The 23,633-nt window shown below is 32.5% G+C and overlaps 2 protein-coding genes across 3 annotated transcripts; one reads left to right on the top strand and one right to left on the bottom strand.

The window, feature by feature from the left end:
* The first annotated feature begins 9,281 nt into the window (after window positions 1-9,281).
* Window positions 9,282-16,695, top strand: LOC100160620 (uncharacterized protein). Of its 2 annotated transcripts, none has more exons than XM_008184255.3 (3): window positions 9,282-10,085; window positions 14,209-14,546; window positions 15,770-16,695. In XM_008184255.3, the coding sequence occupies exons 1-2, from the start codon at window positions 9,488-9,490 to the stop codon at window positions 14,520-14,522; spliced, it is 912 nt and encodes a 303-aa protein (XP_008182477.1). In that variant the 5' UTR covers window positions 9,282-9,487; the 3' UTR covers window positions 14,523-14,546; window positions 15,770-16,695.
* Window positions 16,696-16,827: 132 nt separating this feature from the next.
* Window positions 16,828-23,296, bottom strand: LOC100569007. The gene is made up of 2 exons (XM_016803881.2): window positions 22,477-23,296; window positions 16,828-17,742 (listed from the first exon to the last, which is right to left on the bottom strand). Exons 1-2 carry the CDS (start codon window positions 22,724-22,726, stop codon window positions 17,222-17,224), a joined length of 771 nt encoding a protein of 256 aa, XP_016659370.1. The 5' UTR covers window positions 22,727-23,296; the 3' UTR covers window positions 16,828-17,221.
* Window positions 23,297-23,633: the final 337 nt, after the last annotated feature.

Raw genomic sequence — 23,633 nt, 5'->3', positions numbered from 1 at the left:
TAAAGATAAAATATTATATTGTATACTATAACAACCTAAATTTAATAATTATGGCACGAACATCAGTTACTTTGAACATTGGAAACGTGAACTCGTTATTGTGTTAGCAGTGCTTGTTATTAGTCACTTATTAATAATTATTAGTCATTATACGTATTGTGCACCAATTAAGTATCTTAAAACTGTAAACATTCTTACTATAAAACGAGATAAAAGGTTGAAAGTTATGTTTTTAATGAACCTAACCACTTGAAAAACGGATCTTCTCGTTTACCCGCGGAATTCACGGACTACAGTCCAAATTCTTGATTGTTAATCTTATTATTATTATTATAATTTTTCTATTCCACACTTTGTAACCATATAAAAATGAAGTTTTTATGGGAATTGTTTCATCTAGTGTTAACATTTTATCATTTGTCTTAAAATTACTTAAAGATTATTAGTTGTTACAACGAATTTTGTGTATATAAGATCATAACGATCCTGCAATTATTATAATTTAATATTATAACTATCCTACCGTGTCTTCAATTACATCAAACCCCGTGTATTTGCACGTGGCCAAGAGACGCGCTAGCTATTACCATGCAAGTCGACTCACTGACGAAAGCTGCTTTTCCATGCCAAATATACAAAAACAAAGACACATGAAACGAAAATCCAAGCACCGTCTGACACGTCAATCCCAAACGCGGATTCAAAAGTCATGACCGAAACCTGCAATGTGGCACTGTCGGTTGTCTGTTTGTATTTGCAGCAGGATACGATAATGCTGTGATAACGGATCCTGGTGTTAACCACAACGACGGTCAATGGGTCAAACCTATAGTCACCGATAATTTTGGTCACGAACTATAAAATTCTTTAGGCAAATGATGTGCTGTGGGTAATGCCGAGCAATTTCTGTTGTATATAGTAAGTTTATATTATGCCTACCTCTATGGCTATATATTATGAAGAAATCTTACATTTATTTCCGACCGCAAAGGACTGAAGTACTACAGAGTGTTTTACTTGTATGACTTATTTTGAGTACAAAGAAATCAGCAAAACTTAATAGGTAACCATATTATTATGATAATAATCGCAATTCAAAAATATTATTAAAGGTATTTCAAGTGACAAGTAGACACACTGAATACCCGTGTAATATCATTAATATATGTATAATATCGAATCGCCACGAATTTCCGATCTACACGTTTTGTGTTCGCACAAACGACGTGGGCGTGATAATAAATCATTATAATAATATATAGTGCCAAAAAAGAGATCAACTATACAGAATATCGTATTTTGAACAAAATAGAGTTATCGGAAAAATATTGTCATTGTGTGTCAACGGCGATTGTGTACGGTACCGGTATACGGTCATTCAATTTGCATAATAGTCTAAAATATATTATCGATAGTCAGGAATTTCGACGATAAAACCTCGACGATTTCATTTTGATCACGATTTACGACATAACAATAACACAACGGCTGAGAGAATAATAATATAGTCGCGCGTCCATAGTTAAAAATATAAAATATATTTTGTGGGTCCGACCGTGGTCGCGGTACCCGTACACAATAATACAATATAACAATATAATATGCGGTATACACCTATAATACACAAAATTTGGCTACACCGTGGTTATCAGCTCTCGCGCAAAAATGATCGCATTCTACGAGTCCGGATGATTTTGTTACTATCGGACACTGCGGCCGCGACGCGTCGATAATCCGTCTTCTCGTTCGTAATAATAATACAACACTAATAATGTGTTTTCCACGTCCAAACCTCGATTCGGATATAATAAGGCGTGTAATTTACAGCATCATCATATCGTATCATCTGTGTACCTACTTACCCGACGTCTATGATACTGTTCTCATATACCTATACCTACACTTAATATTATTGCAGTACCTACACGGGTTTTCTAAAGTAGTTGGGTAAAAGTACTCAAATACTTTTTAAGTACTCCAACACTAAATAGTTTCTCGAAGTGTCTGTAATTAAATTCAAAATACTAATTTTCGAATACTTATATTTTTTAATTTACGATATAGGTTGTTTTCTTTTTTTAATCTTCGTGTAATATAATATCTTTTTATTGTGAATTATACCCAGCTGAAAATTCAAATACTTTGACAAAGTCGAGTATTTAACAATATTTAGCTCTTCAAAATTAAGTAAAACACAGAAATCGATTCGATTGTTTGATAAGGCAAACCAAATATTTTATAAAGATTTTTAAGTTATTTAATATATATTATATAAATACGTTTTTTAATGTATTTCCATTTGCATTCAAAAACGTATTTTAAATAACTTTTAAAATAATTATCCAGATCTGTACTTGAATACTTTTAAAAAGTATATTTTAAAGGATTGCATTACTCCGAAAGTGCCGCTATCGTGTATGATGCACATAGATCGAAAAAAACATATCATATTTTTAAGATCTACGCATGTCGCGCCGCGTGTGATAATTATATTATCGACGATAACAAACATGAAAATTAATTATACAAATCACCTGCGGGCTGGGATAGAAAATTATGTCTACTATATAGAAAATATATTATCATTATTGTACCTAATTGATCGAAATGTGTGTCAAACGCACAGAAAATGTCATTATATACCTACACTGCAATACGTACCTATATTATATGTACCTATATTATATGTGCCTATAGCTGCCGCGACTTACGGGTATAAAACACGCAATCGGTTTTCGGTGTTTTTACGATTTTATACGAACATAAAAATGAAAATATGTAAAAGTAGATCACAGCCGACCGTATATGCAAAATCTGAGAACATTTTTATAAACTCCGCTCGTCGTAATTAATCGCTTCTATAATATCGTGGAAACGAAATAAATTACACACAAATGAAGTAGGTATCAACGTGTGTTTCTATTTTTTTTTTCTACACGCAATTATTCATATAAATGCGTGTGATCTCGGCGAGATGGTTGTTTTCGATAATTTAAAATATTAAATTATCAAATCCGGTTGTATGGAGACCGAGAGTATGGTTGTCACAGATTTTACTAATTAATTAATTTTTTTAAGTCAATTATTTATTTTTTAATTGATCTTTGTCACATTATTCAAAATATCATCTATTGAGAAAATACAAAAAAAAACAACAAACAAACACTTATATTCGGTCATAATTTGTGACAACCTACCCCTTTAGCCGTTTCTGGGTTTTTCACATCATCACGGTGTTAGTTTACCCAGGTAAATCAAATGATAAGCCACATCAGTGGCGTACCCAGGATTTTAGAATTGTGGGTCTGCCTTACTTACGAGAGGCCACTGTATAGAAACCTCAACCAACTAGGTATTACAAAGTCACCCAATGCGCTCGCGATTTACCTTATTATAGTTATTTATTTTGATACCAACATTCAATATAACTATATTACATGAGTCAGTGACAATGAAAAATTTTTAAGTAAAATTTAAAATTTACTTACAAGCTTTAGAAGTAAAGCTTTACCTAATTAATTGTTATTTTTATTTGTTGTATTAAAATTTTTATTCAATTAAAAAGTGTATCTGAAATATTAAATCATTTTAAGAAGGGATTATACATATTTATTATTTTATTTTTATACGTATATTTGCAGTATATTTATTTTATTTTAGTTTTTAACGGCTGATTTAATTTTCACAAGAGATATAGAAAGTGGTTTTAAATTCTAATACAATACAAAAGTCAAAAATAATACATTTATGAAATGTATATTTTATAATACCTACATGAAAATAATATTAAGGAACTTGAACATTACAATAATTTTCTCCGCTTTTTCATTAGCGCAAATGTACTATTAATACTGTTAATAGTATACTATTTAATATTTATCAGAATCAATGGTTTGAGCTATGTTGCTTTCTATACTCAACATGGCCAAATTTGATAGCCAGTCTTCAGTTATAGTTGAGCGAAGGTATGTTTTGAGAAGTTTTAGACAGCTAAGACTACTTTCTGCAGTTGCACTGCTGACAGCAAGTGTATAAAATATTTTATACAAAGTATATAAATTTGGATACAAAGAAACCATGTCTCGTGATATCATGATAACTTCAATACTATTCATTTAATTTTAAAGGTCCAGTTACTCCAGTTTAAATAGTTTTGTCATACACTTGTCGGTAAACTATAAACACAATGAACGGTATATCAATTTCATCTAAGTCAACTTCGTAAAATCTTATTCAATATATATCTAACATATTCTTATACACTTGTTCTTCGAATTTAGGTACAATATAAGTTGATAAGTTTAGGCACGATTTCGTACGCCCAATTTTACTTCAATACTCAGTCTTCACGGCTGTATATACCTCTACATCATAATATACTTATACATTTATAGAATAATATTTGTAATTGTATAGAAACATTCTTGAGCCTGTGTACATTTTATAAATTATTATTATTTAATATTATTTTATTATTGATCATTGTACATAATCAAGGGCAGATCTTCGATATTTTGATAGAGGGGGCACATATAAGTTGTATAATTTTAATTTTAATTAATAATACATACATACTATCATTTTTAAACAATAATGATTATAATAAATAATAATTAATGGTTGGTAGTATTATTCTTATTAACTGAACTTTTCATTTATACTCGTAGTTGCATAAAAAAATTGTCGATAGAAAATCGACAGGGGGGCAGGTGCCTCTCCCCTGAATACGTCAGCGTACTTAATTTTTTCAAATAAAAAATGTTTATATAGTTTGCCATTTTGAGGGGCCACATTTAACTGCAGTTAGTTGGGAAAAAAACTATGGGTCGGCTGACTCCCCCCCCTGTGGGTCCACCACTGAACCACATGGTGCTATACACCAAGTAGCACCCCAGGCCCCGTTCGTATTTATGATCCGGGCCCCGGATTACCACAGTCGGGCCCTTTTTTATTTGACTCTTATCGTAATGTAGAATAGAAAGATAATTTAAAATAGAAATCTACAATATTCTGTTGTTATTATATTTATAATATTACATCGTGTCATCGTATCACATGTCTACGTAATTAAAAGAAATATAGATAAAATAACTGCATAAAAGTAAAAATGTTATTGAATGACGGTTATATATTATTATAATTATAATAGGTATCTATATTCTATATATATCTAGTTAATATAATTTAGTTCACTAAATCTCTTACGTTAAATATAAGTACGTAGTAGGTACATATAAGAAGAAAAAAGTGTGGAATCAAAAAGTTAGTAAATACCTATATAATTTATATGCTAGTTGGCAGATAATAAGGTTACTCAAGTCCTAATTTATTTTGAAGTTTATTTGATATTTTAAGAATATAATATACTATGAAATGTGAATTGTAATTAAAATATTTTAAATTTAAGTTATTTCTAGTCATAAGGTATGTGGACATATGGTACCTACATCATGGTAGCATGACTAAATATTAATTTGGTGAATTAGGTCTAAGATAATTCTTGTATTATGTGTTTTTTAAATGTTTTTTGGCCTTCTAGCCATTTTTCCATTTTTACCTTTGTTAAATTTAAGTTCCAGCAAGGTTCTATATGGTATAATACGGTATTATACAAAACAAAAATAAAATACCATATTTCAACATTTCTACAAATAAACAACATGTTATTCTTAATTTTTTTTTATATTTACTTACAAAATTAAGGACTCTTTCGTAATTTAGGTGGGTTTGAAAAAAAAATACGGGCCCCTAATTAATTTTGCACCCCGGGCCAAAAATAGCCAGTCCGCCCCTGGTGATACAATATTTTTTGAGTATATGTAAGTAGATATTTGTTAATTTAGTGATCATAATATTATATTAAGTACCTATCCCGAAAAATATTGATCTTAAAAGTGTATATAAATGGGATGGAAAATTGTTTAAAATTACGCGCCAAAAATGACATGAATTTTTTTCTGCGTGCCATTAAAATATGAAATGTATACCTTTACATAAATAAAAAAAAATTGTGACCTTATTATTTACTATTAAAAATAAAATTTAATATATAATAAGTATTTAAATCGTTTGCGTGCCTTATTGGCCACAAGTGCTACAGATTTTCCATCTCTAGTATAGAACCTTAACGCTGCAGCTAACTAATCATAAAATCAAAAACTAGCCATAGCTGAAGATAAGTCTGCATAAATAATAAACATAATATTGTACAACGCTACATTTTCAACAATCCGGCAGTGCATGTCTGATCCAAAATGTAAGTAGTGTCTTGAGAAAGATACCAACATTTATATAACTCGCAACTCACAAGCACCTAATTTTTGGTCAGAAGATCAGTTTTTAAATTCTCCAATATTTAAAATACAACTCATCGTATATTTATCAATTATTTTGAGAAAAACAGATTCTTCAACTTTCGGTATCCAGGCCATTGATGTGACGGATCAAAGTGTTATTCGTTGTGTTTGTATACAGATGGAAATGATCGATTGCTTCGCATCATCCGTCGGCGCCGACCTAGCCGAGTCTAGTGTACCTACATTTTGAGTTCGCCCATAGGTATTATATATACATATTATAAGTAACGAGTGTTTTTAATTGAACGAATTCTCGCCGCCAATCCCATGTAATTTAGCGGCACGAAAATAATTGATTTTCTTTCGTTTCTCATCCGTGTGCGTATATTTGATTAGGCGATTTCGAACGGAAAAATATTTCTTCGCCGTCGCCTCCACCGCCATTATACAGAACTCGAGGCGTCTCGTCGGCGATTTGACGAGCACGATGATAATTATTTATTTTAACGGTCGGAATTATTTTTTAACCGTCCCGATGACTATATGCCATCATCATCGATTACGATTATTATATTATATACCTACAACAGAGTGCTCGGGAATCGTCTCTTAACTGGCTGCAGAGCGGTCCGACGTGAGCAGTTACCTACGCGTATTTATACTATAATATGTTCACTGCTGCTGCACGTGTATCCTATATATATATATATAGTATCCAATAAGTAATACGAAATTATCGTTTATAATAATATAATGGAATAATATCGGAATGCGACGGTTTCAACGTGACCGAAGCGGCGTGCGATGACGATAATAATAATATGGCAAACGATTATAATAACCGCGGGTGCCGCCGATAACAAGGTCACGTGCCGGATACATGAAGTACCTACTGCAGCTACGAGAATCTGATTATGATGATACATCAACCTATCTATGTATAGTGCAGGGGTGGAAAACCTATCATGGCAGGCGCGTGCCAAAGGTGACGGGTCGGCCAAATTTTGACGATTTTGATTATCATTGTTCAATCTTACATTTTAATAGAAAAAAAATAGTGGAAAACATTTTTAATTTTTTCTTGACAATAAATAGTCATAAAATAATAAAATTTGAAAAATTTGGACCCGAACATTTACAGTGTTTCGCAATTTGAAAAAATTACTCATTCCAAATATTTGATTACCAACTGGGTCCAGTTATGTATAACTTATTACCTTTGAAAATAAAAATAAAGAATTTTCGATTATTCCACTGTTAAGTACAATATAGTAATTTATATCTTATTAACTTATAATAACGACGGGTGCCACCGATAGCAAGATGCTGATAAAGATAAATAATGACAAGATAGCCGAAAAAACTGATAATGTACCTACCTATGTATTATTGTGTAGGGGTGACTAAGTGAAGGTGAAACGTTGGCCAAATTTCAACATGTGCAATTTTTTTATATCATTGTTTGATATTGCATTTTAATGAAAACAAATCAAAAAAAAAAAATAGTAGAAAACCAATAAAGTTACTAATAGGCAATAATTAGAAAATGTTTAAAATTTAGAACTCTTAAATTCCCGATATGATATTTTGCGCTTAGAAAATATTACTCATTCCAAATATTTGTTTACCACCTGGGTTCAGTTATATGTATAACTCATTATCTTCGAGACTTCGAACATAAGAATAAAGTATTTATTAGATTATTTACAATTAATATTGTAAAGTACAATGTTGTATTTTGTTATGGTAAATTCTATTTAATTGTAATGGTTTTTACAGAATTTAGAAAATGTCATAAATGAAGGCACGTAAATGTATATATTTCTAACTAAAATATGTTCAACAACAATAATAGCTATGCTTTTCGGAGTAAATTAATCAAATTGTTTAACTTATAGGGAAACAGTGTGCGTATTGTGCAATTTGATCTTAATGAGATTAAAAACTAAAATTATTTTCTCAACATTAACGTCAGCGTAGCGTTTTCGACAAAGAATCCGTGGATAAAATCAAAACAGAGGACAATAATTAATACCTTTATACGCTGAAGCAATAATAATGTTGCTTATTGTGTTCAACGCGTTTAAAACTAACAAAACACGTCACCTCTAACCTTATATTAAAAAATGTTTTCGTTTTTCTTCAAAGAACTTAAGTCAGACAAAAATATCACAATATTGTTACTATTTTCGACAAACTATGTGTATAGGTACTTTTAATGTAATTATTTTATATTGAGGATACCAGTGTACAGTGTTATTTACACTTGGTAAATCAATGTATGGGTAGAATATTTTTAATAAAATACCCAATCTACACTTATGTTCTCCCTGCAACTCAAAATATATAATATAGTTAGCTTAATCATGCTTAATAAAACCAGAAATTTATTTCACGTGTACCCTTCTTCACAATGTTATTTGTGTTATAATTTTATCAATGTTATAATATTTTGGGACCACAAAACCACATCAAATATTTTTGGAAATTAAAAATTAGTACAACATATTTTTTTTTTTAAATACTGAAAAAATATAAAATATAAATAATATAAAACACTTGGGTATATCGGCGCTTACAATTATTGTTGAAGGCGAAAGAAGGCGTTTTAAAAAAAAGTTGGTGCAAATGTACACCCTGCACCCCCCTCCCCCCTTCAAAAAAAAAAATGACACCCCTGACTAAAGTACCTATGTCCATAGGTCACGCACATCCTATTTGATATTGTACCTACCTACACATTTTTCTAAAACTTAGATCGCCAAACGCCGGCACGTGACCCGAAAAAAATTCTCGAACTCTGGGCTCTAAGTCGCATTAAATTACAGTCGTAATAATATGCTCTCGGACGTATATTATAGCTCGTTTTACTTTTGGTATGAGAACAAAGATGGGCCGGAAGAAAGGGAATCGTGGCGGCGGCGAGTGAAAGACCGGTTGCGTCGCCGCTCGCGAAATGGCATATAAGGGGGTCCTGGCCGGCCGATGAGTTCATTATTCGCTCGATTCGCGTCCAGTTTTCCGGTAGTCCGCGTCGTCCGTCCGCCGCAAACGCTTACAACGTTATCTGCACCTGACCATCGTGAATCGTTCGAGCGGCGCCGCGATATCGTTTGATCGGCTGCAAGGAAAACTCTTATTTTTCGATTTCATTCCGCTCGTCGCCGTTTAATCCGCCGCACTCGCGCACAATGTCTGCCGTAAAGTTCGTCGCTGCGTTCGCCCTGGTGGCCGTGGTCGCGTCGGTGGCCGGTTCGCCAATGTCGTCGTCCGTGGCTCAGCAGCCGCCCCCGCCGCAGCGTGACCAACAGGACGGTGACAACGACGTGAACCTCCACCCGCAGCCGCACCACCAAGCACAACACGCCAAGCCGTCGTACGTGATACGCGAGGAAGAGCTGATGCGCAAGCTGAACGCCAAGTGCGGCGCCCGGGACGTGTCCAGCTGCGTAATGCTGAAGCTGGTCACGTACATGAACAAGCTGATGAAGAAGAACAGCCTGGAGATCAGCGACATGATGGAGATCGCCAAGAAGGACGGACCGGCCGAGGAGACGGCCACCGCCGGCGAGGCGTCGGTCCCGGTGGACGGCTCGGCCAGGGGGTACACCGACGAGTCGGCGTTCGGCGAGGTGATGGCCGACAAGCTGTGGAGGTATGTCCAATCCCGGGCGCTCAAGATCAAGGTTCTGCCCGAGGCCGACTTCGTCGTGTCCGCGTCCCCGGAACAAGACGGGTCTCTGAACTTCGGCATGTCGTTCAGGTCCGGCAAAGACTTGAACGAGTCCGGTGAGCATAATATGATATTAAATTTATTATATTATAACTATTGCCGGTGTTAGTTATTTTTGTTTCGCGACAGTACAATTTAGTACGTCATGGCGAAAAATGTGATTCAATTTAGCCATTTACCTATTAGGGTTAAGGTTACAGGTGGGTACGTGTTCTACGTATTAAATGTTTATTTTTTTGCAATCGAAATCGATTTTAGATATTGTTTTTTAAAAATACACAGATTATAGGGATTATATCCTATATTAGTTATGTACCTAGGTATAATAAGTAATAACTAATTATTAGTAAGTATAAATATAAAATAACAAAGTCAATAAATGTTCATAAAAGCCAAAAAAAATACGTAAATAATAACACTCAATATTAAGATTTTTTACAATATTTCCCGAATGATCGGATAGTAAGTATAGGTATATAATATTATGGATATTATCCCATCATGGTAATTATTTGTTTCACATGTTCAGTGTTTCGGATTTCATTCCTAGCTACTACCACTAGATGTAATTATCATTGACTGCAGTTAGTACCCTACTTTTACCCAACTCCATATGCTGCAACTGTGCTTTTCAGTAGGTATTTATATTTAGGAAACTCGCATAAAGTATTTTTTTATAAGACCATAAGTTGAGAAATATTATTATTTATTGTAGACCCCAATTTATGGTGAACAGCATATTAATAATTTCGCATGAGCTGTGGGTATAGGCACGCAAGAAAAAATGGAACAAGTGTTGATTAAATTTATTGATCCCGTTCTACCGAGTGTGAGAATTAGACTAATATTGTTAATTTCTAAAATACCTACCAATGAGTTTTTGTAATTGCGGTTTTAATTGCTACAATTATTTTTAAATGGTTTTTTTTAACGATTAACAACATTATAATTGATAATATTCATTATTTCAACAATATAATATATAATTATGACAATATTTTATTATTTTACCTATCTTACCTAGGTAAACTCTTAATATTTTAAATATATCATGTACTTATACACATTTTTCATTAAAAAAAAACAAATTTAGAATATTATACATATCAGTAACTTGAGGTTCCAGGTGAATGAAAACAATAAAATTATAAGATTATAATAATTTTGTATAGTATAATATTATCGTGTATTTCATATTCGTAACTATTTTTTTTATAAGATATTTAAACTACATAATTTAAAATATTCCCAATCAATGATTATTGTTATTTCGTAGTGCATGTTTCATATTCAAAATTTTTTTAATAAAATATTTAAAATTCAACATTTACGATGTTCAAATCAATGGATGCAGCTGTTGTATATGCTGTAAAAAAAAGGTTTGAAGTAATCGACAACTATTTCAGCAATTATAAAATAATATAATAATTCAGTTGAGTCCCTATAATTCGAACCTCGATAACCAAAATTTTTTCCTTGCCCCTAGAAATGTTTTTAAGTTGTGTTAAGGTGTATTATAACTAAAAAAATAAATATTAAGTTAAATTTATTTTTATTTCTCTTGAGATTCGAATTATCGAGGCCCAACTGTAATAGTAATTTAATACCTATAATCTATATGATTGGAAAAAGTGTAAAAAAATGTATTTCCATAATAGTTCTATTACTTTGTGACTATATCGCGTGTTTGATTTGTATATGGCCGTAAATTCAAACCTTCATTACCTGTTTACTCAGACGAGTGATTCTTCAAACGACGATTACCATTCAAGAGTACCCATTGCCAGTACCATATCCGTCACCATTATTATTAATAATAATTATAATAATTTTAAATTATACTAAAATATTACTTTCACTTCCTGTACCTAATAATTTAACATACAAACTATAATATATTATGGTTTGAACTATAATGTTATACATTTAAACTACGCTCATCGTCTGAAATATACAATGGGTATATGCTTACAATTTTTTTTCAATTAGTAAAGTATACCTATTATAATAATATACTGTATAATACGTATATAGTGTCGTTACACGTGAACAATTTCAAGACGCGTCGTCTGTACTAATTGGCCTAAATCATATTCATACCATAATATAATATAACATTTACGTTACAGTTGATTTTGTATTGATTGCCATGTTCGATACCTATATATTATTTTGTCCGGCAATTACCGTTATCAGTCAAACGGATTATTTGAAAGCCATAAAAATATATAATTATCAGCTAATATTCAATTTTCCTTTCTCGGTTTCCCATCGAGGAAACACCGACGTCTCGGTTGGACATTAGGCTTATCGTATTTACAGGATTTAGAGAAAAAAAGAGCAACGTCAAATATTATTGTTTTTCTTTTATAATATATAAATTATTTTTCCATCGTGTTTATCGACGGCGGAGTGACATTTGCGCGTGAAGACTAATAATTGTTTTAATAATTCTGAAATGGCTCCGCAAACGATCGCATATGGTTAGGTATTATAACGACCGATTAAGCACTTTCGCGCGCCATTCAATACAATTTCAGGACTCGTCGGAGCGTGTAAAATCATTTCCGAAATATTTCAATCGAAATGTTTTTACTTTCGTCCGGCACGGCGCATCAATAATATGGCACCCGATGAAAACGTCAATCGTATACGTACGTATAGGTGTAATATATTATTATTGTGTGTTTTTCCGAGACAGATTTTACGACCGTTCAGAAAGTCGTTTTCGCGTACGTACACCTCGCGCTGATCGAATTCGACATAGGTCCGTTCGATATTTTTCCATCTATACCGTACGCGAGTTGATATTAAATATAATATACCTACGATACGTTCCCACACACACACACACACCATCATCGCATGCACAGTTGTACACACGTCGCGTCGTCAACCACATGACAATAATAATAATAATATTATTATATTATCATTTGAAATTCTCTCCCGCAGCACGGTACCTACGTGACGGGAACGTAACGATTTGACACATAGTTTTCGCATCGATTCTCTATCGTCAATTATCATCATCACACACACACGCACGCACGCATAACCCCACATGCGCAAGGGGAATTCACACTCATACGTACGCTGGCAGACGACGAGCAACAATACAACTAGGTTATAGACACAATGCACTTTTCTTTTCGAATTATTAACGTTTAATTTTCGTCCGAGAGTTGACAACAATGGAAACGATTACCCGCGGGTGGGCGGGAGGACGAGGCGAACGACTACCGCCGTTCGGAAAAGTATATACCTACCTACTTAGTTACCTTCCTATATATTTTATATATAAATGTGTATGTAGACAATATACATAATGTGCGGTATAATATCGTTATGGAGGCAGGTCCGAACGGATCTGGGAATGTTTCTAGAATCTTAGCGGACGGTAAAAATCCGGTCGGTGACCAGCGTGAAACATAGCTGGTTAGGTTACCAGGGGATCAGCGTGAAACATTATATTATTATTATTATTTTTGTGGATTCGGAGCATCGCAGCTGCAGACGAGTTATATACGCGTGTACAATAATTGGGGCAGAAGTAGTTTAATAATAACAATAACAGTGTAGGGTCGTACCGCACCATAGGTCGACTATAATAGCATAGGTACATATAATATAGCTGACTGTTATCACCACAATCATCACAGACAATTTCTTGAGGAAGATTCAAGTATGGTCTAACGACTGATATGATCACCGGATTCTAGTGTATTCATAGGCATATCATTAAAATATAATAAGTGAGAATGTGTGCAATGATACTTCCGATAAATTTCGATTATATTTTCAAACGATTTTTTTTTTTTTTAATGCACAATTTTATTTTGATTCTAAAAACACACTGCTTCAGATTATAATATATCTTTTACTCCGATCACATACAATTTATTACCAACATATACATGTAATTACTATTCTCTAATAAGCTAAAAGTCTATTCTCTAGCCACCCAGTCTAAATTAGAACGCATGTATAATATTATGTATAGTCATAGTATATTATAGATGATTGCAGTAGTTACTATATAATATACACAGTTACGTTTAAATGCGATTTGTCACAGAATATTATGTAGTAAAATTAAAAAAAATTAAATAAAATCTCGTATATGATTTTTATTTGACCATTACCATGACCCTGTTTTTTTTGTTGCCACGGTTGCAGGACGGGGTAAGAACAAGAACATGGGACCCATGATGGCGGCCATGATGATGAAAATGGGAATGCTCAAGGTCATTGCCTTCAAGGTCCTCGCCCTGCTCGTAGGAAAAGCTTTGTTCGTCAGCAAGCTCGCCTTCCTATTGGCCACCGTCATCGGGCTGAAAAAGTTATTCAGCCAACAGAAACACGTCACGTACGAGGTGGTGGCTCACCCACACCACGAGTCCCACGGAAGTGACTCCTACAGCTCGGCCGGATGGGGTCGTTCGTCGTCGGAAGCAGCGCACAACATGGCCTACTCCGGACAGGGTCAGTAGACACGACGACTTCGTAATTATTAGGTAAGTTCTTGACTAAACGATGGATCAGTTAACTTTTCTTCAAGCTGTTTTCTTTACTACCTAATTAGATAATTAGATAATTTATTAGACGACTATCTTCGCTATATAGTTTGAGTGACCGTGGTTATAACTCGACCTTTTATGGTTTACGTTTGATTTGAACAACTATCCTCAAGGTTAAAACTAAAAATTGATTTTATATCATATAAATAGAACATCATTGATTTGATTTTTGTAATTATAATATTATTAATGATGATGAAATGTATCGATCATTTTTAGTCAGGAAAAAGAGAAAAACATTTTCTAAAAAACAACAAATTAATTAATTTATATCAGCGAAAAAATAATGATGAATTGATAACCAGCAGGCTTAAATAGAATAGTATAAAGTAAACACGCAAATGTTTTGACTAAGGGCTTATACATATTATATTATGACGATCAGTTTATTTTTGAACTTAATATTGACTTTAAAGTTAAACAGTTAAAATTTATTATTTATATAATAACTATAATCGGTCTATAAATTATATCGTTCTCATATTTTGACTTAACAAACTCAATTATGTTGGTTAATTATGTGCATATTTTATTTGTCTCCTTTTCACGTAAAAAATCGTTTTCTGTGTTTAACTAGTACCTACACTAATTATTATAATTAATAATGGGTGGTAACGCGAGATACCAATTGCACATTCCCTCGAAGAAAAACATTTTTATTAAAGCATATTATTACTACGGTTAACCGACCAACATTGTATTGTTTAAATATTTCTATAATCATTCATGTTTTTGTGTTAAAATCTCGTGCAACAACAATATTATAACAATTATGACAAATTCCCTGATGATAAAAATAGCGTAGGTATTCGTTATTTCGTTTAGGTACCTTGGGTACCGTACCTGTTCACAATATTATGACGTTGAAAATGTATGTTAAATCGTTTTTAACGTCATAATTTTATGGTAAAATTTGAGCTAAAATGTAGAGCTAATTAAATTCGAACGTCTACAAGAAGTAAAACAAGAACAACATAATTTTTTCGCACATGTCATTTGGAATAGTTTTTAAGTTCATCAACTGCAGACAAAAATTAAGATAACAGGCGGCGTTCCGGTGTCTAGGTCTAGACTCGGGCACGTGTTTAATAGAGCCTAAACCGTATACATAATATAATATCTAATTCTTTTTTCATTTTTTTTTTGTTTTCTACACATAGGTATATAAGTAGCTGCATAAGACATCACACGATGAGCTCAAATCTTGTACTCTACTGCAGTATCTATGCCTGTTCGAACGTTTAGTCAGCACCTGCTCGTCCTCACTTCCGGCGTTCAATATATTATCTGAACGTCCGTTAATTTATTTGAAAAAAAAAAAAAACAAACAAGAAAATCACGTTATTTATTATTTATTATTTATATTATATTTATTGCGTTAATTGTTAGATAGTTTTTGATATCCAATATAATATTATGTATTGAAAAATGTTTTTAAATGTGCTGTACCTATTTATTATATGTCATCTGCGATCTGCCCGCGATCGATGATATAATAACTTGCTATCTACCACACTATATTATAAATATATTTAAATATATACATAGGTCGCAAAAAATCCAACATTAGTGGGCAGTGTAGACGATCAAAGTCATTTTTAGAATGATAATTAGAGATTTCATTATTTATTAATTTATAGCTACCTACTATTAATATCTTATTTTTGTTAAAGTCTACCCCAGTCTTAAAACAAAGTCAATGGCTCGTGAACCAAACCATATGTTATGTAGGTTTAATACTGTTTTTTAACCATATAATAATAATTATTATTATTTAGCATTATAATAATATATTTATATTAAGTGATTTAGTAATTTTCCATTCGCACAATATTATTGGATTTATTGAATAGCTTTCCATAGTCTGTTGCGTAACTATGTATACCTTCCTAGCTTATTATAGTAATACAATGGAACACAATACACGTACAATATTTATAGAAAATGCATGAATGTACTAAATCACAAAATAAATCGTTACCGCTACCAATGTACGTATACCGTATGTAATGATAGAACACACAAGACATGTATCAATATCATCTTAAATTTTTAATTAAATAAAGACAATTTGACAAAACGCCAATTTATTATGAGTTTTTTTTACATTTTTTTTTTTTGAGCAAAACGGAGTCGAAACGTCCGCATATTAAAATGTTAATAAATAAATAAATAACTTATTAAATAAATAAATAAATAAATAAAAATACAATATATTCTTAGTATATTATTACCATCTGTATGAATAATAATTAAAAAATTCTTCTCGGAAAAAAAATTATAGAATTGTATATACATCTCACTCTACACTTGGAACACCGTGGACGATTCACTACCTAATACTTTATTACTGTTGCGAATTCGGTTTGGCTATACGCAGAGTCGGGACGAACAACAAAGACGCGCGTGTGTGTGTTGATATGGGATTTTCTGAAAGTCATGGATTTCAGTTAATTAATTAATTAGGTACTTGGGTGTAGTGGGATACAGCACGCGTTGTATACAGGGTGAGTAGAGAATATTTTTTTTAAAAAAGAAACAAAATTGGTGTGTTATGTACCTGCAATAAGTTATAATAATTATACACCATCGCCGCCGGCGTCCGTTTCGTCTTATGACTTCACTCTGCCGGACTTGGCCATGTTGTCCGACTGATTGCGGTTGACCATCGTCGGCCTGTACGTGACCGGACTCACGTACGTATAGTGTGCCTGCATGTCGCCGCCGCCGTTGAAGTCTCCGGACGACATGTACTGTTGCTGTTGCGGCGGTGGTCCGTACTGGTCGGTGGGTTGATGTTGCTGTTGCTGCTGCTCCTGTTGCGGTTCGTAAGACGACTGGCCGGCGTCGGGGTAGTGGGATATCATGGGTGGCATCTGCGGGGGATGTTCGTCAAAGTGCGCGGGCGCCGACACCCACTTGACCTGCACCGACTTCTTGGCCGGCGACTTCATTTCCATCAGCTTGCACACCAAAAGGTAGGCGCCGACTACCAGACCCAGCTTGGTGGCGAAAAACGCGTGTATGATGAACAGCTTGATCGCGGCCATGGCCTTCATCATCAGCATGCTGGCGGCCGCCGTACCGGCCATCGTCATGGCCATCATCGCCGGTTTGGGTTTTTTCCCCCGACCTGCGGACGAAACACAAACGAGTCAAGTATTAAATTCACGGCTTAATACTTTTGTTGTACGGTAGTATTATTTTTTTTTTAATGAGTTCCTCTTCTTTAAGTAAATTGTTAAGCAGAAAATTTTTTTTTTTTAGTAATGATATTATGTTGATTTATAAATTCAAACGAGTTGTTTTCTATCTGAGCGGAGCGAGGAAGCAAGTGGTTTTACAATGGTGTTAACTTATTTTTTTTTTTTCTATATCATGTATACAAAATTTCTACCAGAAAGAGTACTTCGATTTCAAAATATAGTACCTTATCTTTTAGCAAATTAGATCAAGATCGTACTATAGAGAGGTAATTTTTCGAATTTTATCAATAGTTATTTAGTGCCAAGAGAAAAATGACGAAAAATGACCATAGAAACGAATAAAAAATTATAATATTAATTCAACTTACATAATATAATAATTAATAACAATATAAAATATCCAGACTGACAAACCGTCTCCGCTTTTTCTTATACAATGGAAGAATACCATTGAATTCAAGTCTAATACAATCCATTATACAATGACCCACTTGTAATCTAGTGTACAGCAGAGCGACATCCACTTACCCGCTTTTTTATCTTTTTTTTATTTTTTATGGATAATTAGGATAACTGTAGAGTATTGAATATTTGATTATAATGTTCTAATTTGTATAAATAAAATAAAATAACCCACTCGAAAACCGTTTTTATTTAGACACTAAAAATTTAAATGTATGAAAAATAATGTCATTAAAAAAAAGTTTGTATCGCCACAGGACATTCTTTAAATGTCTTTAATAAATAAAAATATGATATTAAGATGTTATTTGAAAATTTCAAGATATCAATATTTTAATTAACATTTATCCATTTCTAGTTTAAATAAAAATTGTGGTCGACAATTTAACAGATTTATGCCGTTTTAAGGGGTATATGATGTATGAAATCAATAATTAGATAGTTTTTGACGGTAACATCTTTACGTCAGAGGTTATTGGTTAATAATAAAATAAGATAACGATATAAAAACTGATTAAAAAAAAATTAAAATATGTATATTTATGTATGTTTTCGAAACGGATGAAATTAGGTGATACGTGACACCTAAAGTAACTGTAGAATTATTGTGTTACCTATTTAATTAATTTTTCTAGAACAAATCGCAGAAATTAAATAAAATAAATTAAGGTTACAGGCACTTACAGCACTGTTTTTATTAATCTGCTCCCGACCTGTATTTATAGAAACGTTTTAATTTCACCCCATAATATTAATTACAAAAATCTTGTATACTCGTAGGCAATGTTAATTGTTATTATGTTAATATAATCATGAAAGAAATTACACGTGTAACATATGTAAGTATGTCTATAATTAAAAAGAAATATGAACAAAATACAATTAATTTGTTAGTTGCACTCGTTACGCTTCGCTCCCATCAGTAAGCATAACCCAGTGTTGCATTGTTATTTTTACTGCACATGAAAAAAGTTTGTTTATCGTTTTACATTACAAAAAAATAGTTTTGACTTTTGGTTGAAGTTCGCTACAAGTTATTTTGTATTATAATATTAATATTAAATATTAATATCTGTATAGAGTAAATTTATCTATTCTGATATTTCGATAATCTTAAAAGTCTTAAAGACGATTATACAAAATACTTTTTTTTTTATTTGAGCTCTAAAAAATATTAACATCGAGGACAAAGGCCGTTAGTTACGAGAAGGTTATGAATTAGCGTGATTAAATACAAAGATAACTTATATTATTATTAAATATTAGGTTACTTTTTTTTTTATATTAACTGAATTTTAAATAAATAGAACAATTTTGTCTGTTTCATAAAATTATTTATCTAGGTTTTTTCACGATTTCCGAGTGCGATGTAAGTACAAAATTAATTATAACGACAGTATCAATCCAAATAGACATTTTAAAATTTGACGTCTAAGAATTGAGTTAGTTTTTATCAAAATATAATGGTAATATTATCAGCAAGCTAATACACGTATTTCCAATGCATAAAAATAGTTATGGGATGAATATTTATCCAAGTAAGCTAACATTTCACTCATTTTCTATGTTTTTACCACTTTCTCGACGAACGTTGAGAATTTTCAAAACAATGACCTCTTTCGTTAAGTACCTATACTATATTATGACGCATTCACTTTCCAACGAGACACTTAAGAAGCATTTTTATCACCTTGAAAAGTGTTTTTTGAAACAATAGCATAACATTGCAAATAAAATTGTCAACTATGTAATTCCTTGATCAGAATCTAAATCTACTTACTCACTAGCGCACTAACACTATACGATATATTTTTATGATATAAAATATACATATAAATTTCACAAACTTCGTTTTCTTCTTTATTACTCATTTCTGGTTCATTAACTGCCTCTTCTCACCTTGCTAAATTTCATTTTAAGGTTTTTGTCAGGAGAACATGGGGTTTACATCAGTTTTGTATTCCATTTGATTCTAGATCTCTTTGTATGGTCGTCGGTTGAGCATTAAAATGCGAAACACAAACACTTTGTACGGTCTATTAAAAAGGTACATTGCAGAACGCGAACACTTTGTACGGTCGGGTAAAAATGTTAATTTCAGACACTTTATACTTGTATATACATAAAGCATAGTATATTGTAAATATAAGTTATATACCTAAGTAGTAAGTATAATATATATTATAATGTCAATCATTAAAATGTAAAAATTAAAAATGGTTTAAAATAAATAGTAGGTAGGCACCTATAAACATTAGTCAAAATAATCAAAGTTTTTTTTAATTAACTGGTTAGATAACAGCCAAATATTACTTGGTGCTATAATATATTTATAAATTAATGTAGGAACTTGATAACTTAAAAATATAGAAATTATCAAAATAATCAAATAATCCAATATGATTATAAATTGTGTTATATTATTATCAACAATTATGTCAAGAAGTAAATAAAAATTGTTGTACAATACAAATATGTCAAAATGACATAAGAAAATTATTTTCGGTAGGTAATAAACTAATAACCCACGATTCCCTCCTATTTGGACTGTATGATAGATTTTTTGTATGATCTTAGATTTACCAAATAATATTTAATCTTAATAGCATGATCTGCTCATGAGTCATGACTTCAGACTTTTTTATATTAAATATATACTCTATGTATATTATAATAGTACGAAGTGTCCGCGTTTTGAAATCTAAAGTTTTACCTGACCGTACAAAGTGTTCGTGTTCTGCAATCTACCTTTTTACCCGACTGTACAATTTATAAGTGTCCGCTTTATGCATTTTAAACAATGGAACGTACAAAATTACCGTTTACCATGCCATATTCCTCGGCCAATTATCTCCTAAACGAGCCCATCACCCCCCAATGATGAGTCTCGCGAGGACCCGTTGTTTCAATAAAAATAAAAACATAATGATTGAAAATGATGAAGTATATTATTGAAAATACACAATATATAAATGATGTTTTTTATTATAGAGCTCGTAAGTACTTAATTTTAAAATTCCAACAAGCACGTGAAATCAACATTATTATTTAATTGTTATATTGACTTAGAATTTTGAACATTTTTGTTTCATTATTTTTATGCTATATTTAATATTAAACCTACCATTGGTATAAATATTTATTATGTATCTATTAAATAATAATAAATAATGCAAATATAATCATATTATATATATATATTAGGTACTAGAACTTAAATATGAGATCGCAAAATTAAAACAACAAATTTGTAAAAGCTACTTAAGTTTTGAGACTTTTAATAATACATACCTACCTGAAAAAGGTATATTTGTTAAAAATCTAATATTTTTGTTGTCATAGGTGAGATTATATGACAACCTATAAATACCTATAACCAATATGGCACCGGTGTCATTAATTTAATATTTGTTTTTTTTTTAATATTTAGATAAGTTAACACTGTTTACGACTTCCATATAGATCTCAAGAATATTTTAATATCTTTTAAATGAGTACAGTCCGTCCATAATACCTAATTAATAATATAAAACTCGTTTAAAAAATACATTTTAAATAATGTATATTAATAATTTTGTGGAAACGATAAAAATAAAAATCTTGCTGATAAGAAAATTCAGTAATAATTATTCACAAGAAATAAATACATATTTATCCTAAAGAAAATTATTTTTTCATCCAGTCGGACGAGAGAATAGCAATAGTCTGCTAATTTGTGTCGTAAATATAACTCTTTGATTAAGCTACTAAAAACTATGTTTAGTTTAAAAAGTTAAAACAAACATTATACTCTATTCACATGAGTACAAGACAACATAATAATATTATCACAGTACATTTGTATAGTGGTTCTTCTTTACAACGATTGTATATAATATATTCCTCCAGATAAATTTTATCGTAAAAGTATCTTGCTAAATATAAAAAAATATGTAGATATTTTGAAGTTGTGAATTGTGAGTACAATAAAAAGGGTATAAATATATTATAGCATTAAATTATATGGATTCTCGCGGTGAAACTATCCGAACAATTCGTTTCTGAGGCTTAAACGTAAAAACGTTTCCCATCGAACACGATATAACACAAAGTCGGACACTGTGTATATGGGTAATGTTTGCATTTCAGTTTTATTACCTACCTACCTATCAGTTACCTATATCATCTAACCAGACGTGTGTCTGCAGATCGTGTCTCACCTTCGGCCGGATCGCCACCGTCGTCACCGGTCATCCAAGCTTCCAACAAGTCGAACGGCGTGCCGGACGACAGCAGCAACCCTTGAGCTTCGATTATCCGCGAAATATCGGCCAGGCTGGGCAGTCCTTCGGCGGTGTTGGCTGCAGACGCGACTTGGCCACCGGGAGAGACGTCGGTGGTGGCGGCGGAGGCACACGACCACCACAGCACGGCGGCGGCGCCGACGACGACCAGTTGATTCGACGTCATCGTGATAGCGACGTGTTATCAAAATATGATATAATATAAGTAAATCGACTTTTGGTACGACTACGGCGACAGCGGAGAACACGACTGCGACGGGCTGCGGACACCTGTCGGATTCGTACACGAATCGGGAGCGGACGACTTTGTACACGCGTTTCAGCAGTGGTGCCGACGGACAGCGAGCAAGGCGCTTTTATGCGCGTTCCGGGCCGTGAGCGTCGCCCCCAAACGCCGTTGACCGTGCAGCGCAGAGCACGCGTTTTCCGGGATCCAGTGGGATATAAAATAATAATAATATCATTATATTGCATTATACGACACGATATAATTAACGACGACGCCGCCGTTCTATGTATACAGGGTGATTCGCAAGTCTCCGTCTGGTTGATAAAAAATCACATTGACTTTGAATAAAATCGACTTAAAGGGCGTAGTGTGTGGGGCACAATAATGTATACTTGTAAAATAATCGGGTTTCAACATACTATACAGTATTAAAAAATATTACGATATGGTCAATATTATCCCACACCGGGCACGGGTTTTTATTTGTATTCGTCCATTTCAATGTTAACTGTAGACAGTATATAAGTTATTCACGATCGTTATAAACACTCATAAGAAATCTGTTTTATTGCCCCTTAACAACAACGAAAACGAAGAAAAGAACTCCACGACTACCTCGTCCTTATACAATGGTAAATAATAATTTTTGTTTCTTGGTAAGCTTGTCAGTGACACAATATTTGTCAAATTGTCAGATTTCATTTTTATTTAAAGTGATATTGGATTTGTTCAACACTGAGGAACACCCCTTATCAGTAATACATGATAACTGATTAGAACTCTATTAAGTAAAATTTTCTCAAAATTTAATTGTAGGATTGTAGGTATAGGTATACGTGAAATA

This window comes from Acyrthosiphon pisum, chromosome A2 (assembly GCF_005508785.2).
Source record: "Acyrthosiphon pisum isolate AL4f chromosome A2, pea_aphid_22Mar2018_4r6ur, whole genome shotgun sequence".
Classification (NCBI taxonomy): domain Eukaryota; kingdom Metazoa; phylum Arthropoda; class Insecta; order Hemiptera; family Aphididae; genus Acyrthosiphon; species Acyrthosiphon pisum.
The sequence above is the reverse complement of the archived record's forward strand: the minus strand, read 5'-3'. Positions and strand labels throughout refer to the sequence as shown.